At 40.3% G+C, this 14,658-nt stretch overlaps 4 protein-coding genes across 4 annotated transcripts in view; 2 read left to right on the forward strand and 2 right to left on the reverse strand.

The window, feature by feature from the left end:
• The window catches only part of si:dkey-71l1.1 (uncharacterized protein LOC569883 homolog), a 4,531-nt gene extending 2,048 nt beyond the window's left edge, over positions 1 to 2,483 (forward strand). The window contains exons 7-10 of the mRNA XM_035666001.1: positions 498 to 620; positions 712 to 788; positions 880 to 982; positions 1,066 to 2,483. Of these exons, the coding sequence (XP_035521894.1) occupies positions 498 to 620; positions 712 to 788; positions 880 to 982; positions 1,066 to 1,205 (443 nt within the window). The 3' untranslated portion in view covers positions 1,206 to 2,483. The remainder of the gene's footprint in view (positions 1 to 497; positions 621 to 711; positions 789 to 879; positions 983 to 1,065) is intronic.
• Positions 2,484 to 3,380: 897 nt separating this feature from the next.
• bicdl2 (BICD family like cargo adaptor 2) lies at positions 3,381 to 9,253 on the reverse strand. Its single transcript, XM_035666890.1, has 10 exons — positions 9,176 to 9,253; positions 7,976 to 8,491; positions 6,596 to 6,811; positions 6,215 to 6,331; positions 5,420 to 5,566; positions 5,087 to 5,233; positions 4,817 to 4,891; positions 4,061 to 4,143; positions 3,872 to 3,986; positions 3,381 to 3,753 (listed from the first exon to the last, which is right to left on the reverse strand). The coding sequence occupies exons 2-10, from the start codon at positions 8,219 to 8,221 to the stop codon at positions 3,586 to 3,588; spliced, it is 1,314 nt and encodes a 437-aa protein (XP_035522783.1). The 5' UTR covers positions 8,222 to 8,491; positions 9,176 to 9,253; the 3' UTR covers positions 3,381 to 3,585.
• Positions 9,254 to 9,449: 196 nt separating this feature from the next.
• Positions 9,450 to 10,846, forward strand: mia (MIA SH3 domain containing). Its single transcript, XM_035667316.1, has 4 exons — positions 9,450 to 9,941; positions 10,085 to 10,218; positions 10,315 to 10,425; positions 10,508 to 10,846. Exons 1-4 carry the CDS (start codon positions 9,824 to 9,826, stop codon positions 10,529 to 10,531), a joined length of 387 nt encoding a protein of 128 aa, XP_035523209.1. The 5' UTR covers positions 9,450 to 9,823; the 3' UTR covers positions 10,532 to 10,846.
• Positions 10,847 to 11,196: 350 nt separating this feature from the next.
• LOC118332143 (alpha-crystallin B chain-like) lies at positions 11,197 to 13,535 on the reverse strand. Its single transcript, XM_035667315.1, has 3 exons — positions 13,252 to 13,535; positions 12,722 to 12,844; positions 11,197 to 12,641 (listed from the first exon to the last, which is right to left on the reverse strand). The coding sequence occupies exons 1-3, from the start codon at positions 13,429 to 13,431 to the stop codon at positions 12,450 to 12,452; spliced, it is 495 nt and encodes a 164-aa protein (XP_035523208.1). The 5' UTR covers positions 13,432 to 13,535; the 3' UTR covers positions 11,197 to 12,449.
• Between the last annotated feature and the right edge of the window lie 1,123 nt (positions 13,536 to 14,658).

A 14,658-nucleotide genomic window follows, 5' to 3' on the forward strand; every position in this document is an offset into this window, starting at 1 on the left:
TCCCTTATTGATTCCTGATCAATTTTCAGGTCATCAATGGCATTACTGGAGTTTAAGCCCCTGGTGTGTAGAAAGATGTTTCAGCATATTGCTGGTGTTTCCCTTATTTGAAATGATTATTTATAGATATTAACATTCCACCCATTCACAATGACTCAAGTTTCCAACAGCCTAGACACATGAGTTGGAAGTATTTGTTGTGCAACTGTCCGGAAAATATGCCGGCATTGATGAAAGGAATTGACAAGCTCGGTATACGATTTTGGACAATTTGGAACCAGTTCTCGATTCCCATCCCTATCTAATATATTGGCTTGTAATTATTATCCACTAATGTTAGAAAAAAATACAATTGCATTCAGTCAAATGTTATTTTTTGTGCTCAGTGAATTCAAATGTCAATATAATATAGCATACATGTAGCAACAAAATGCATTATCCTGGTATTTTGTGTTGATCTAACCTATTCTGCATCTGCATGTGTTTCTCTTGGATAGTTATCCTTGTGGCACACTTCCTGCAGAGTGTGTCTTCTGGGCTGGTGTTAGGAGGGGAGCTGGTCTACCATCGGGGCCGAGCAGAGGAAGGAGGAATTCTTACTTTGGCTGGACAGTACTCAAGTGAGATTCTTGTAATCTTGATATCTTTCCTTATCTGTTTTGCTTGATTTAGCAGCAGCTTTTCACCTTTTTTCTGTCTCGGTCCATGCAGGACCAAACTGGGTGGCAACCCTGAATGCTGGGAAAGGAGGTGCCCATGCAAGCTACTATCACAGAGCCAACAAACAGGTACAGCAAATACCACCATACTGTATAAGCACACCATTTTACTTTAGGTGCATATTGAAAATGTGCTTTTGCGTGTGTCCGTGTTCACCAGATCCAAGTTGGGGTGGAGTTCGAAGCCAGTACCAGGACGCAGGAGACCACAACCTCATTCGGGTACCAGATGGAACTCCCAGAGGCCAACATGGTCTTTCGAGGTATATTTCTTTCTGCAACTTGCTAAATGAAAACTACTCAGTAAACATAAGTATATGAGACCCTTTTTTGTGTGCGTATCCAGGTATGATAAACAGTCGGTGCATAATAGGAGGTGTGTTGGAGAAGCGCCTGACCCCACTCCCTGCCACCCTGATCATGGGTGCCTTTGTAAACCACAGAGGTGACAAGCTGCAAGTGGGCCTAGGCGTCAATGTGGGGTAATCCTCCACTAATCCCCCTGATGGAATTACAACTCACTGTCAGGACAGCCATCCAGAGACCTGCTTCAGGGGCTTCATAATGACCTAATATTCCAAGGTTTATCAGCCTCACTTAAACACTTCCAATAAACTAACTAAGTTTTGTGGACTGTTTGGGTGTTGAAGCCCAAAATGTTTCCTTAAATTGATGCATCTCTTCTTGCAAACTACCTCTCAAAACTGAGGTGATGTTTTCTTATTGGGTGACAATAGGTTTAAACGGGAAAAATAGATGAACAGTTTGAGGGGCTCAACAACTGGTTACTGTCCCCCTAAACCCAGACTACACATCACCTTCTGGACAATGGAAACAGACAGGATAAGGGGCGTACTGTACTGTAAATAAATAAAAGTTTTATACTGTAGGTAGTCATTGATAAACTTAATGTATATAGTATATTGAGAGATAGTAGTGTTTTCATGTTTTAGCCCATTAACAACAATTCTTGCATACCTGACCTTTCTGCCGACCATTTTCTAAAGCACACCCTTGTTTGTAAACAAATACATAATGTTTCCTATGTTCCAGGCAGAGATCGGTTTATGTTCGTGCCAGTATCACTTAAAATCAACTCAAACACAACTGACCAAATTCACATTATTCTTTTCTCACTATTGTGGATTTTATTTAACATAGCTCACAAACACTTTTTGACATCTGTCTGCTAAAGCTTGAATTTGGGGGCTTCGGATTGCTCAAATGCACCTACTTGGATACGGTTTGAAAAGATTGCAGCCCTCAGCATTACCACGTGATACAGAGAAAAAATGTTGGTTCGGTGGATCAATCTAAAAAGGAATTGGTCGGCAGAAATGTAACATGGGTAATATTGTGCTAAAATGCCAGTATGATCCTTAAAACTGTGTGTGAGTAAGTGATTGTGTGTACACCTTTTTCTGCCATGAGAGTGTGTGAGAGTCTACATAGCCTGTTGAGTGTAAGAGAAACGGTGCTGCTCCATATGTACTAACCTCCAGCTGAGGGATGTGAGAGTGGCTATGCACTGACTCTACTGAGCCAGGACTGTACTGTATATATACTGTATATATATATATATAGAGAGAGATATAGATATAGATAGAAACATTGACCTGTATGCAACCTGCACTACTCACGCTGCTTCTGGGCATTTGCAGTCCTGTTTAACATAAGAAATGTTGCATATATGTAAATACATTATGTAATATAATAATCATAGAGAGAAGTGGAAGGGAAAGACTGACCTTTTGGAATTAATTTATTAAAGATGTTATTTATATCATACTTACTGTTTTGGTTTGTTTTTGTTGTGATACATTGCAGTTTTGTATATATCACAGTGCATTTATTGTGTTTTTTAATATTTAAAGCTCCATTAATCACTATTTTTGGTATTAGCAATGGATCAAATGATTGCATGTATATAAGGGGTCACTAAAGAAAAAGATAACTAGCACATATTTTTGAACTAAGGTGCTTTTTCGCTGCTTTAGCTCACTGTTTTGGTTCTACATACATAGTCTAGCATCTAGCTAGCTAAAGAGCTAGATATTTTTTTGTTAAAACTGGAATTGTTAAAGACCAAAACAAAGCTAAAAAGAGAGTGAATGTCTGCTGTATGTTTAAATAGTTTCTAATATGTTCAGCACAACAGCCTTATAAGGCCACAGGTCTGTTCTGTGTTTAGTTTAGCTTGTTCTGCCCCAAGGTGTTTTCAGACAGAAAGCTAAGTAAATGTTCACCTTGTCTTATTTAAGCAAGCTAGACCTGTTTTGTTTTTTTGCTGCTACCAATGAGCTGTGCAGAAATTAGCCGTGAGCTAGCTAGCAATGGTCACACCATGTGTGGGAGTGTGCCTTTGTGTTTGTGTGAAGCTCAGCCTCTCAAACCGCTCTTCTTTCTGTTATTTTCTTTTAGTCTCCCTCCTTTTAACTCACCCCAGTACATTAATGATCCAGATTCATAAAGCCCCAAAAACATTTTCAAACTGGCATCTTTGTGTCAATTCGCAGCTATTTTCTATGCAAGTCAATGCACCGCACTCTCAAACCTTCTTTGTGGCAGTGTACAAAAAGATGTTGCAAACATGTTTTAGCCTTATCATACTGTGGTTAACAACAGATTATAAAACACCCACCAGAGACTCGGTGGTGGCTTAAAAGTTTTAATATAAAGTCTTAATTACTGATATACTGTACATACATATATACAATTCAAATATGAGGTCTGTAAACATTTCACCTGCTGGTATCACGTCACAGTGTACATGATCTACATAATGTATACATGATGAAGCACAAGCACAGTGGCAAAGATAAAGGCAGATACTGTCCATTTAAATCGCTGCCACTTCTCCACTCTGTCATTTGTCTTTGAAAAAGGAGAAGAATCCTTTGCTTCCTTCTCCCTTCACTTTTAAAGACTTGCTTCTCTGGAGTCCTACTGTGCTGTCTTTCTCTCGCTGTTTTTCCCTCTTTCTCTCCTCCTCCCTTTGCTGCACCTGTTGATTGATCACCAGCCGCATGTCCTCCTGCAACACGATGAAAGGTTCAGATGGGAAAACAATATTCTGCTTGCACACTGAACTACTTTAAATGGGTTGCCAAAAGACATCATTTATGATTTCATATCCCTGCACACAAACTGACCTGCCAGGCGTCCAGCTCTTCCGACAGCGCCACCTTGTGTTTGATGGTGTTGAGAAGCTGCTGGGTTAGTGATTCTTTCTCCTGACGCACAGTGGCCAGTTCACTCTCTAAGGAACTGGACATTGATATGATGATTAGCAACATATATGACTGCGGGCTCAAGTCGATAAATATGTTGTGTAGCATTACCTGTAGCTTGGCATCCCAGGACTGCTTCTAAATGGCTTTATTTCCTCCCTCAAAGCCTCCAGCTCGTCTCGTTGAGACTGCAGCTGCAAAGGGAGAAACAGAAAGCCATACATATTGTAATGATCAGAACATTTTGTTTAACCTTATTTAAAATACTCAGATTTCCATCATGTCAATCAATTGTAAAGATCTCCTCCAGTGTTGTTTTTTGACATACTCTACTACTAACATACTTTAAAATACTCTGCTTTGAAAAATCATTTGACCAATATGACATCTAGTCGTTCTCCTTTATGGAAAAATCCAAAATCTGTAACAGTGTAAAGATGTACTTGACACAAGATGTCTCCTATGTCACTGAAATGTCAGTGCGTGTCACGTGGGAGTTTCATGTGTCCTCATCACTCTTGTGTAAGTTGCACCGTGATTGGCTCCAGACAAAACGTGACGTAACAAAATAATGTCTTACATGCCTTAAACTCAGATTTAAGCTGTGCACAGAGAAACTTTCCCTCTTCAACAAATTAATGTGAAAACAGCCTTCTATCAAACTCTGCACATACATAGTATTACACAATTAAGCTCCAAATTATGTAACAATTAGTAAAACACCTTATTGAGTGTAACCTGACTTTAAATGTAGCAAGGTGCAAGTTATCTGATGTCATTAATTAGAAGTCAAATACATTGATTGGCTACATTAATCATGCTCCTTTCAGTGAATGTATATGTGTGGTTGTATACACTTCAACAGACCTCCTCTGTGAGCTTCCGTATCTCTTCATCTCTTACTTGCAAGATTGTAGAGTGAGCTAGAAGAGCCTCTTTAGCCTGGTCAGTGGAGGAAATATACACAACAAAACAGATAGGAAGGTCAGTAAAGTCAAAACACTCGAAGCAAATTTGCTATTTTGGAGTAGCAGCCTCAAATTGTCTAAAGCAGGATGTCAGTACAGGGCAGAATTAGTACACAAGCAAAAGTTAGACTGTGGCGCTATTGTAAAGTTACTCAGTGTGTGTGTGTACCTGTGATTGCTGAATTTCACTAAGCAGAGACAAAGGTTGTGTGTGTGTGCTGTCCAGAATGCTCTCTTCTCCCTGGTTCAGAGCTTTCTGCTGTAGAGAGCGATTCAAGGTTCGCAACTCAAACACCACTCCCTGCTCCTGCTCTATCTACATATACACACAAACACACACACTGTGAGAAACAGGCACAAACACACACACACAACACACACAGCAAGAGCTTTAAACTAGTCGTGTTAGCGAGTTCTGTTAGTGATGAGTGGTATCTCCTGCAGCAAATTATTCTCCTTCAGGATTCATCTTTCAATGCTACAGTTCGTCACTGATCCTCACCTCTGATTCTTTATCTCTCAGTTTCATCTGGAGTTCTGACTGTCTGTCTCTCAGTCTCTCTCTCTCCGTGCGGAATCTATCGCTGTCCTCTTCAGAAGCTTTTAGTTGTGCCTCCATGTGTGAAAGCCGCTCCAGCAAAACTCTGTTCTGTACGAGAAGAAGATGGATAAACACAAAATGTTAAACCAAAGTGAAATTATTTCAACGCTTAGAGTCCAAAATAAGCACTGGTTGGATTATGCTTTGGCTGAACATTTAAATAGACATTTCAGTCAGAGCATAATACATTTATTACCAGATTTTGATGCTTTGAAATATGTATATTTATATGTCCACAGGTCTGCTAAATCTTTATGGCTTTACTTAACATTCTGCTAATATTTCAATTGGTGCTTAGCTGCAGAGCTAAAGACTTGAGACTTTGAGTCAAAAAGAGGACATGAATTCAACTTGATTCCCTAAAGACTTGACCTAACATGAGACTTTTTATTTTTGACTTGGTAAAATCCAAAAAACGATTATAAATAAGGCAACAGTCAGGCGACAGTCAGGACTTGGTTTCATTGACTTGACTTAGGCTTGCCATGAACCTTTAAAGACTTGACTTGGACTTGTCCCACGAGACTTAAAAACAGCACTCCTTACTTTCACATTGTAGTATAATTTCATATTTGGCTATGTTTGAAATGTAATGCTTTTTGTGTCTGGCCTATATCCTGCAGCATTTAAGATAGCATAAAACGTTGCCATTGATTTAACTTGTGTAAAACTTGAAGAAGTGACTGGTAAGTATACCTCCGCTTGTGTGTTCTCTAACTGTGTGAAGTTGATATTTCGGCTAAAAGATGATTCTTCCATCTCTTCTCTGAGGGAACGAAGCTCAGTCCTCAAGGAGTGTTCCAGTGTTACAGCCTAGATGAGTGGAAGATGGAAACGTTAAGAAGTGTATCTATTGTTCAATGAATGACAAAGATGAGACTCTCAAAACCTGCTAGTCTGCATTTTTCCTGTCTGTGTGACTGTGATACCACTCACAAACAATTCCCACACACACGCACGCACACAAACACACACACACCCAGATTCTGTTTATTCTAACAGCATTATGTCATAACTGTGATGTTTTCTTTGGTGCAGCAGCTCATCAAGGCCGGGTTCAGTCTGCCTGAAACTAACCTCTGCTAGTTGCTCCACCAACCGCTGGTTATGATTGGCTAACTGAGTCAGCTGTTCACTCTCATCCCTTCGCCGGTCACGCCCCTGGCTATGATGTCGCTCCAGCTCAGCTCTCAAGGCAGCTAAATCTGCAGCCAGCTCAGCCTCTCTTTGCCCAGATGTCAGTTCATTCATCTCCAGCTTCCTTTGAAGAACATGCTTCTCCTGCTGTAAAGCCTGAGACATTAAACATAACACTGAAGTGGCTTCAAGGTAACATGAACATATCAGATATTGAAATACATGGATGGTTTAAGGGTCTGTATTCTTGTTGGAGAGATATTCATTGAGTCCATTGAGTCAGGCCTTTTTCACAGCAGACATTTTGACTTATCACAGAAGAAAATCAGTACAGTACAAATCATAGGTGTTACCAGTAACACGAGCAATGGCTCTGTTCTATTCAAGTATCGCAGTATTGTGTCCTGACAGTGTGAGTGAGCCAGCACAATACCAGGACCCTGAAACTGAAGCAGCTAAATGGAATTCAGCCATCATTAATGTTATTATTTACACCAGTGCTTTTCCTACTACAACATGTCAAAATATCTTCTGAGAAAAAGGCCCATCCTGTATATCGTTACTCAGTATCACAAACAGATTTATACCTGCAGTGTAATGCAGTGTTCAAAACAACAACAATAAAAATACTACTATTGCTGCTTCCACTTTTCTCTATAAAATATGTATCTAAATACATTCATCCACCACTTCTTTCTGCACTCTTCTCATTCGTAACTGTTTATTTATTTTTTGTATTCATGTGATTTGCAAAGACAGAAGTGTGGTACCATATCAAAATTTGACAACAGTAGTAAATCTGTTTAATTTTCTCACGATGCTGTTGTAATGCCCCCACCTTTACTTTTTACTTTTTACTTATTTTATATATTTAATACTGTTTTTACTATTATTATTGTCATTTTATGCCTTTAATGGACAGTGACAGCTGAGATAGACAGGTAAAGGGGCAGGGAGAGACAGGACGACATGCAGCAAAGGGCCACGGGCTGGAATCAAATCTGGGCAGTTGCAGTATGGATTCAGCCTTAATATCGGGGGGCGTGTTCTACCAGGTGAGCTACTGGAGTGTGAGTGTTTTTTTTTTTTAATAAGGGTTGTATATCCTATGTTTTTGTTCTCAGCATTGGTTTACATGGGAGAACAATGGTTATTAGTTACAGACTTACAAGTCTTTCCACCTTCATAATGATTGTCTTGCAGGCTAGAATAACAAAAATGTAAAAGAATCCTTTTGTTGCCCACTCACTATAGATTTAAGTAGTGTTAGAAGGTTTATATAGTTCTAAAAAACACTGTTAACAGCAGCTTTATCCCTACCTCCACCTCTTTCGCGCTCTGCTCCAGAGAAGCTGCCAGTTCCTCATTCTTCTCCAGTAAAGCCTGTCCCAGCTCTGCAGCTAGGATCAGATCCGCCTCTATCCCTCCTCCGCCATCACTGCTGCCGGGAGAGGATATGGATGAAGGGAGAGCAAAGGAGAGCGAGACTGAGGAGGATGAGGAGAGAGGGAAGAAGGAGCCCTCCAGACTGGGGGAGGGAAGACTGTTTTTCCTTGGGGTGAACATTGTTGGCAGGCTTGTAGGAGTCAGTTAGAAAGCATCATCGCAGGTCCTTGGACTTGTAATCCACACTCACACAGGTGGCAGGTGGACAGCCATGAATTTCTGTAAAATCAGGAATCCGTTTCTGTTTGTTGGTGGTCTGGTCTGGAGGGGATTAAGTTTACTTTCCAATTTTGTGATCCAGAGTATGTCTCTGCCAAACTTGTTCTTCACTGGGGTGCCAATGGTCCTAATACTGGTATCATTCAAATCTTTGGTTCTTCATAGATAACTCTGTAGGCAAGAAAAGCACTTCAGTAACACAGAAAAACACTATAAACAGACTCTCACCGGTAACTTGTAGGACATGTATGATAACTTGTGTGAGCGTCAGACTGGTTGTTTACTAGTAATACAATCTCACATAGCCTTTAAGGAGGTCTTTTGTCTGACAGGTCCTTTTGTTACTCTGACCGAAATACCAGTAACACTATTATCTTTGTTCTGCTCCCCCTCCCTAAATTCCAAAGGCATTGTGCTCCTCTATTTCCTACAAATACAACAAAGTCTTGAATGTTCCTAAAACAGTCTCTGAAGTAATCATGTCTAACCAAATCATTGAAAAACAATCACCACCACACTTTTTACCCCCCAAAATAAAAATTGATAAGACACTGCTACCACATATTGTTATTTCCAGTAGGTTCTGTCTAAATAAACTAAATTTTGGTGACCATATAGTTTCCCCCCCTTAGACTCAGTCTCCTCAGACTAAGTTTGACGCCACCATCTGCTAGCTCACCTGTCACTGTTACCTCTCACCATGAAACCATGCTGTCATCTGTTCCAAAATAATCTAAAAGCCAATTAATGAACTCATTCCTAATTAAACATAATCTGTTTCCATTATAAGAAGTAACTAAATGTTAACCCATGTTCAACTTGACATCGAAGGAGCAAAAATTAAGCTTGCCTTACCTGACAGTTCTCAGCCGACTCATACCAAACAGGTATAGTCTTCCTGTTTGGTGAGTGTGTGAGTGTGTGGTGTGTGTGTGTGTGTGTGTGTTTGGGAGTGTTTGCACAAGAGAGGCTCAGCTGGTTTCCTTGGCAGTGGAAACATACAGTATGTAAATAAAGCCAGTAGCTCCACCTCCTGAATTAAAAAGGTAAAGAGAACAAACAGAGAGGAATACCCTGAGAGACAGAGCCAGAAGACATGAACAGTGGTGTGTTTGCTGTAAGGCAGCCGCCGATCTGACATCTAGTGGCTGACCAAGGTAGGGAACACACAGATTAACTCTGAGGAATGTGTTAACAAGTCCAACATTGCTGTTTGAGCAGGGGGTGACACAGGGTGAGAGTTGAAGAAAGAGAGAGGAAGGTTAGGACACAAGCAGGGGTCTGTCTAATCTGGCCCTCCTCCTCTCTATCCCCCATCCTGTTTACCTGCCTGAACAGTTTGAAAGGAGTTCTGTGTGTGCTCATGGATGAGGTAGGGGGGTAGGGAGAGTAGAAAAAGGGGACTGCCATCGCCACACCTCTGTCCTGGGGACGGCACACAGACAAAAGGGAACAAGACTCCCACAAGACTCCCACCATCGGATCATCACATACAGTACAGACATGCCTTGCAAACTCTGGCTTGTTCTTTCAGTGTGGCTTTTGCTGCCAACCTCTGAAGCTGGACGACAGATGCCTAAACTTTCTGACAAGAAACTCTGCGCTGACTCTGAATGCAGCAGTAAGTAGCACACCCACCAACTTAATTTTTCTGCTGATGACTGCTGTGCTTAGCTATGCTTGAATCATGTTATACAGCAAAATGATTTCATTTGCATAAAAAGTCCCCCTGGATACAAAAACTCTTTTTACATTCCTGTACAGATCCTATCCTGATAGCTCGTGCACTGCAGGATTACTACCCTGGAGACTGCAGGTTCATCCCCATCAGACAGGGGCAGCTCATCTATGTCTATGCAATGTTAAAGGACAGAGGGAACCTCTTCTGGGCTGGCAGTGTAAGTTAAAATTATTTATGGGACCATACATGTTGCTTTGATATATTAAGCAAAAGACCTAAGTCAATAACTTGTGTCTATATGATGTGTTTGCAGGTACAAGACTCCTATTACGGACAGCAGGAGGCTCGTATTGGCCACTTCCCCAGCAGTGTAGTGGAGGAGACACATCCTCTCATGCCAGCCAGCACTGAAGTCAAGACTACTGTAAGTGAACACACATCCACAAACACACACATATGTATTATGTGATGCTTTCTATTAATTTTATCTCTCTTCTTATTTCCAGAAATGGGACTTCTACTGTTACTGATAACGAGAATCAAATTCTGGTCAACTGCATTACAAGATAACTTCTTTTTTTGTATCATATGATCTTACACATATTGGTGACAATGTAGGTTTGCATGTCCACACTGTTTATAATCTGCATCTTGGAAGATAAGCAACAGCTCTACACAGCATAAAATGATTCTAGATTATAATCATATAAGGTTATATCTCTATATTTGAATTATTGTGTCAGTTCTATTCTCTGTAATACTCCATCAAACTGTCTATATCTGTTTTGCATGTATAAGTATTTGTAAAAGTGCAAAAGTTAAATAATGCATGTGCATGTCTTTCCCTAATTCTATTATTCAACTACTTCTTTTTCTTGGTGATTGTGTGTCACCAGAGAAATATGTAAGGTTCAACAAGCAATGTCAGCTGATCTTTCTTTTTATTTTGGATTAATAAAAAACATCAAATGTGTAACTTAACTCAAAAGTACTAAAAGAACACATTAAAATTAAAATACATTACAATACAGATGACTTTTGCAGTCTGATGCAATAATAATACTACAAATCATCTAATCTTGTACTTTTTCTGAAGATGGACAAGGTATTCTGTCTCTAGTATTATTTTGAGAAATTAGAATAAAAGGAATCAGATATATTTCCAAGCACAGGCAAGAACATTTGGTAGAATGGAAGGAAGAGTGTTAAAGTTAGACCATTTGATAATAGGATAATAAAGACATTTCATTGTTGAAAATAACATATTTTCATTCCTTTATTAAATAAAAACCTCTATGCATAATATGTGGTGCTTATTGTTTTAAATCAAACAAGAAAGTAGCTTGATTCATATGTTGTTATAAATTTTTATGTTCTTTTGAAAACAGAACCACTATACACACAGAAAAACAACACACAGCAGACATGATTTTAAGTTTCATGATTTATTCTATCTGTCGTTGTCTGTGTTAATATGCCGGAGGGTTGTTGCCAATATGAAGGAATGATAGAGCTGTAATTCTTGCATCTACAAGCACATAATGCACTCACTCTCACATACATTCACACATTCCTTAGCAGCTCAGAGGCCATGCTCCCCAGTGGAAAAGGAGCCCAGTGTAAAAAGCTGTCTGTCTCCTCCCTCGTCCACTACATTCCCTCCTGCTCATTCACCCTCTTTCTTCCTCTCAACGAGTGCACACCTGGTCCCAGGTCCTTTGGTGGCTTTTTTTTAGTGACTGTATATGCCTCCGGAGAACTCCCTTTTCCTCACACATACAGAAACTATTCTCAAAGAATAAACAAAGCACAGCTGCCATCTTACTCATACCCAGTCAGACAGTACTGTGTACTGTAGATACAACTGATTTTAACTAGTCTGCTGTCATCTTCTGTGCACAATTTTGAGAAGTCTTTGCATTTCCAATTCCTCACATTGACATTTTAGCATTTCTGAAACTGAAAGCTAGCTTGGGTTTAATTAACAAAGGCTTACATTTTTCTCACTAGACTGCAGGCCAGTAAACTTTAAATAACATTCAAAGGCAATGCTTTTCAAAATCTGATTACATGCCCTTGTAGTGGTGTGAATATTTTGGGCAGAGAGATATGACTTGGAATAGGGAAATTAACTGTCAGGAGTTCATTATCCTGCACTCCATGTGCCAATACAAAGTTTAAATAGACTTTGTTACACATGCACAACATATTAGCCTTTGGTTTTAAAGCACCATTGTCTTGCAGAGACATCAGAATAACAGTGAGTTAGGAATTAGATACTGGTTTATTAGAAGGCACTTGGACTTATAGACATCTAGACCTGTATGCCCCAACTACTGTACGGTATATGTGTACTGAACTGCCAACAAAACTGTAACAGGTTAAACATACTAACAGGCAGCACTTGGGGTTAGTAGTGAAACAGTGTACGGAGCGTCAGACTCTGCTCTACTTTTTCTGTTTCTGTGTTCCATCTTCACAGGAAATAGGAATAATGCGCTCTTCGCCAACAGATGACCGAGGTGCAGTGATTGTAAGCACACCATCAGATGACAGACTGGAGGTGACATCAGCACTTAACACGCCATTTGGAAGCCTGTACTTCCTCAGAAACTCTCTTGACACAAAGCCGTGGTCGTCCTGGAAACAGAATATGTAAATAAGTGTCAGTGAATCAATTTTCTTTGACTATTTCTGCAGATCTCTACAGTCCCTCTTACCTTTCTGTCTTCGTGCTTGGCATGTACTGTGATGAACTCATCACTGACACTGACAGACAGCTCGTCAGGGGAGAAATGCTTCACATCCAGATAAATGACGTAACGATCCTTTTCAATCCGCATCTACACAGACAGTACAGCTGTTAGGAACAAGACTAACACATTTTGCTGCGTGCCCTACAGCCTGGAGGCAGCAAGGCATAAAAAAAACCCAATAGCTTGTTATTGTCATCTCAGGGCAAGACACATACTTTTCTATTATTATACAGAGACATCGGTGGAGGAGGATACTTTTCAGTGGCATTTCTGACTCAATAATGTAAAATCAGACATACAAATCTCACATATTAAAGATTTCAGTGCATCTGAATGCATCTAATTGCCTGTCACATCATTCTACACACAATTAGCAACTCAGATTTTATCGTAAGTAGTATTAGATGAGATATCTTTCACCACCTTCAGTTAACAGTCATCTTGTGAGTAATAAATGTAAATAATAAATTTGGCACAAGGACAATTTTACTTACCTCACTGTGGCCATTGTCGGACCAGTTGAACCAGCGCATGAATGAGGGGCGCATCCAGGGAAAGGACCAGGGCAAGGGCCAGATAAGTGGCCAATCAGTGAGAGGTTCTGCCAATGAGAGGTCAGAGAGTCGATGTGAGAAGGCCCGACGGTACCAGGGATACTGGATGGGGATATCCATGATGAGATTCCAGATGAGATGTAAAAACGATGGGTAAGAGGGAGGTTTGACTTGGTCTGACGTGCTCTACTGCAGCGCATTTATAGGCCTTTTCCCTCCCATCACACCCGGTGCTGTCTCTGCTCACGTCCTCTGCGTCCCCCTCCCCTCTGTAACCTCCCATGCACACTGGCATGGTGACTCTGCCAAGTGATCTTTCTGGAACAATGATGTCAACTGTTTATCCCTCCATCGCTCTCATTGTTTCATCTGACCGTGACTGGTTATCTCTTGCTCCCTCTGGCTCAGAGTACTGCTGATGCCCCCATACTCATGCCCCAGGAAATGCCCCCGTCTGGATCTGTGTGTGTGCTTGTGTGTTTTTGTTTGAGGAATAGCTGCCAGAGCATTAGCCTGCTGTGCTCTGAGTGCCAGAAGCTTTGGGTTTGTGTGCAGAATGGATGTGATCTTGAATGGGAATTGATGAGTTCGTATGGGACAGCATTAGGTGACACTCTAGGCGTGTATCATTTTGCTATGAGCTCAGATGTAAAATATGAAGTGCTTTCCAACTGTGCAAAAGTTGTGCCAACCAAATGTCTTTCGGTCTCTGCTTCTTCCTCCCGGTCGTGTTGTCTTCAATGTAGGAGAAGTGCACACATTAAATTGTGTTATCTGCAGGCTGGCTCTTTCTCCCGAAACCATCACCCAACCACTGTAATGCCTTCCACCCCTTTCACATTCACCAAGCCCCGGCATTGTGCCACACTAAAACATCTCATTTTTACATTGCCATAGCCTACTGAACCAAATTGAGTTTGATTACAAAGCAACAACCTTCATCGCTGCAATGGGCTAAAGCTGGCCTGGCAGGGCCTGGAGTCATCAGGTCATGGATCTGACTTAGAAATATCTATTATACAGCAATAGCTAAAGTTTGTTAACATTATCCAGCATTAGCTAACATGAGCTAATGGTCAGCTGCAGCAGTAAATACCCTTACTGCCTTGAACTGATCAACATTTTATTAAAATTAAGCTTTCCATTTGTAAGTGGAAGAACGTTTATTTCTTCTTTTAAAAGTTACATAGTCTTTAATTTCTCTGCCTCAATCATGGGTAGTATTAATAGTTGCTTTTTTTAAAAGCAGTTACTAGTTTGAGTTTTTTATTATTATTTTTTGTTTGCATATATAACTAATATAACTAACTAATATATAATTTTGTGTAACTTCATGCATGAGCTGTG

The sequence above is a fragment of the Morone saxatilis genome, unplaced genomic scaffold, assembly GCF_004916995.1.
Source record: "Morone saxatilis isolate NCDOM2014 unplaced genomic scaffold, NCSU_SB_2.0 Contig20, whole genome shotgun sequence".
Classification (NCBI taxonomy): domain Eukaryota; kingdom Metazoa; phylum Chordata; class Actinopteri; family Moronidae; genus Morone; species Morone saxatilis.

What these genes read in the sequence shown, in the direction of transcription:
- mia (XM_035667316.1), top strand. Translation starts at nt 9,824, where the DNA reads ATGCCTTGCAAACTCTGGCTTGTTCTTTCAGTGTGGCTTTTGCTGCCA. An exon ending in CGCTGACTCTGAATGCAGCA is followed by an intron (nt 9,942 to 10,084) that starts GTAAGTAGCACA and finishes ATTCCTGTACAG; the next exon opens with ATCCTATCCTGATAGCTCGT. An exon ending in GCACTGAAGTCAAGACTACT is followed by an intron (nt 10,426 to 10,507) that starts GTAAGTGAACAC and finishes TCTTATTTCCAG; the next exon opens with AAATGGGACTTCTACTGTTA.
- LOC118332143 (XM_035667315.1), bottom strand. Translation starts at nt 13,431, where the DNA reads ATGGATATCCCCATCCAGTATCCCTGGTACCGTCGGGCCTTCTCACAT. An exon ending in CCGACAATGGCCACAGTGAG is followed by an intron (nt 12,845 to 13,251) that starts GTAAGTAAAATT and finishes CTGTCTGTGTAG; the next exon opens with ATGCGGATTGAAAAGGATCG. An exon ending in CCAAGCACGAAGACAGAAAG is followed by an intron (nt 12,642 to 12,721) that starts GTAAGAGGGACT and finishes TTCTGTTTCCAG; the next exon opens with GACGACCACGGCTTTGTGTC.
- bicdl2 (XM_035666890.1), bottom strand. Translation starts at nt 8,221, where the DNA reads ATGTTCACCCCAAGGAAAAACAGTCTTCCCTCCCCCAGTCTGGAGGGC. An exon ending in TAGAGAACACACAAGCGGAG is followed by an intron (nt 5,567 to 6,214) that starts GTATACTTACCA and finishes CTTCTCGTACAG; the next exon opens with AACAGAGTTTTGCTGGAGCG. An exon ending in TACGGAAGCTCACAGAGGAG is followed by an intron (nt 4,144 to 4,816) that starts GTCTGTTGAAGT and finishes CTCCCTTTGCAG; the next exon opens with CTGCAGTCTCAACGAGACGA.